Below are 2500 nucleotides of genomic sequence, written 5' to 3' on the forward strand. Positions count from 1 at the left end.
CTCCCTCTCCTCCTCCTCCTCCTCCTCCTCCTCCTCCTCCTCCTCCTCCTTGTTTGTTGTTGTTTCTATCAACTCAATGCCGGTTAACAATCCTTATTAATAGTTCCTCGTGTAATATTCCAGGCTGTCCAGATGTAAAAAGGAATTTGACTAAGACTAAAGATGACTGTGAACCTTGTTTTGACTGTGAATTTAATGCTCTACTAAAATGTTGTCCAAATGAATGTGGATCCCGAAGTTGTATGAACATGGGCTGCTAGTAAGTCATCGTTGTCGTCATCGTCGTCGTCATCACTGTCTCTATCATCAGCACAACATCACCACCACCACCACCTCCCAACTACCAACCCCAACATCATGCATGATCATCGCCATCATGATCAAATTTTCATTATGAATATTACCATCATCATTATTACCATATATCATCATCATCATCATCATCATCTCATCATCATCATCATCATCATCATCATCATCATCATCATCATCATATCATCATCATCATCATCATCACCTCATTATCTCATCATCATTATCATTATTATTATTAATTATTATCATCATCATCATCATCATCATCATCATCATCATCATCATCATCATCATCATCATCATCATCATCGTTACCCCCTGTCAAATTTTATAGCAACAGATTGCTTACTTTTCATCGCCCCATCTAGATAACACGACAAAAAATAACGTAAAACAAACACACAAACAATGAGTACCTGGCCGTTAACAGCGTTGTCTCTGTCCCAAAAATTTTGTAATATCGCCTAACAAGCGTCATATACGTCTTAATGTTATGTAAGTGTTGCTGTTGGCCAGGACCCCTTGTAAAACGCTTTGAGCACGTTTAGTGAATATTGCGCTATATAAAAAAGCTCAAGCTCAAGTTTTTATCTATAGGGAATGAGATTAGCGGAAAGTGTAGCGTCCCTTGATTGGACGACACCTTACAGAGAGAACGTCAAATGAGGTTTGCGCATGCGTCTCTCGTCCTGCCTCGCTTCGGTGAAATGTCTATACTACTATATTATCTCATGCCGCTTTCACCGGAAGAGAGGACGACAGACGCATGCGCAAAACCATAATGACGTTCTCTCTCTAATAACTTCTCCGCCGGCGACAGTCCAATCAAGGGACGCTACTCTTCCGCTAATCTCATTCCCTATTGTATCATTCTTTCATATTTCACAGCATCAACAATGAGTGGTACAACGAGGGCGACATCATCCGTAAAACTACAACAGCAGAAACCGTCGAACAAGGCTGCGTGGAGTGTCGATGCCTACGGGATTGGAGGATTGTGTCAGAGGTCCCTGTGTGCCTCTCGATGACGTCATTGGATGAATTGTTAACAACTTAACGACTACGGTCCCAATCTACAATGATCGACGAACGACGTGGAAGAAAATGAAGATCTGTCCTCAGAGTCGTAGGACAGATCCTCGTTTCTTCCACGTCGTTCGCCGATCGTTGTAGGTCGGTAACGTAATCATTAATTTGATAATGTCTTAAAATGAACGAAATATATTTTCCTTCTCAAACAAAAGAGTGACAGGAAGAAAGAAGAAAATAAACCCGAAAAAAAATTGTTAATTAAAAAATAAAGAAAAAATATCGTCTGCCGGCGTTTACTTATTTGCAGGTCTGATAACCGAATGGAATAGGGACCAAACTTGTATGTGATATCAAAAACTGGTTCCAATCTCATTAGAAGTGTATAACCACTCTTCTAGAGGACTGGATACATACCTTGTGTACCTGATCTTCTGGTTTCAATAATCTAATAAATAATGATGATGATGATAATAATAATAATAATAATAATAATAATAATAATAATAATAATAATAATAATATAATAATAATAATAATAATAATAATAATAATAATAATAATAATGATATTAATAATAATATTAATAATTATAATAATAATAATAATAATAATGATGATGATAATAATAATAATAATAATAATATAATAATGATAATAATGATAATAATAATAATAATAATAATAATAATATAATAATAATAATAATAATAATAATGATAATAATAATAATAATGATAGTAATAATAATAATAATAATAATAATAATAATAATAATAATAATAATAATAATAATAATGATAATAATAATAATAATAATAATAATAATAATATAATAATAATATAATATAAATAATAATGATAGTAATAAATATAATAATAATATAATAATAATAATAATAATAATAATAATAATAATAATGATAATAATAATAATAATAATAATATAATAATAATAATAATAATAATAATAATAATATTATATTAATAATAATAATAATAATAATAATAATAATAATAATAATAATAATAATGATAATATAATAATAATAATAATAATAATAATAATATAATAATAATATAATAATGATAATAATAATATATAATAATAATAATAATAATAATAATAATAATAATAATAATAATAATAATAATA

The 2500-nt window shown here is 29.7% G+C and overlaps 1 protein-coding gene and 1 long non-coding RNA gene across 4 annotated transcripts in view; both read left to right on the forward strand.

Annotated features, from left to right (window-relative positions):
- Window positions 1–154, forward strand: part of LOC144959290 (uncharacterized) — a 3201-nt gene extending 3047 nt beyond the window's left edge. The window contains exon 4 of the mRNA XM_078891831.1: window positions 124–154. Coding sequence (XP_078747957.1) covers window positions 124–154 — 31 coding nt within the window. The remainder of the gene's footprint in view (window positions 1–123) is intronic.
- On the forward strand, window positions 129–1645 carry LOC144958802 (uncharacterized). 3 transcript variants are annotated; one of them, XR_013642522.1, is made up of 3 exons: window positions 129–259; window positions 1204–1382; window positions 1477–1645. It is a non-coding gene; the product is annotated as an uncharacterized LOC144958802 (long non-coding RNA). The 3 variants fall into 3 exon arrangements; XR_013642521.1 differs by having other exon boundaries at window positions 1204–1378; XR_013642520.1 differs by having other exon boundaries at window positions 1204–1642.
- The last annotated feature ends 855 nt before the right edge of the window (window positions 1646–2500 follow it).

This window comes from Berghia stephanieae, chromosome 13, assembly GCF_034508935.2.
Source record: "Berghia stephanieae isolate SIO BIC M18660-M18661 chromosome 13, UCSD_Bste_1.3, whole genome shotgun sequence".
NCBI lineage: Eukaryota > Metazoa > Mollusca > Gastropoda > Nudibranchia > Aeolidiidae > Berghia > Berghia stephanieae.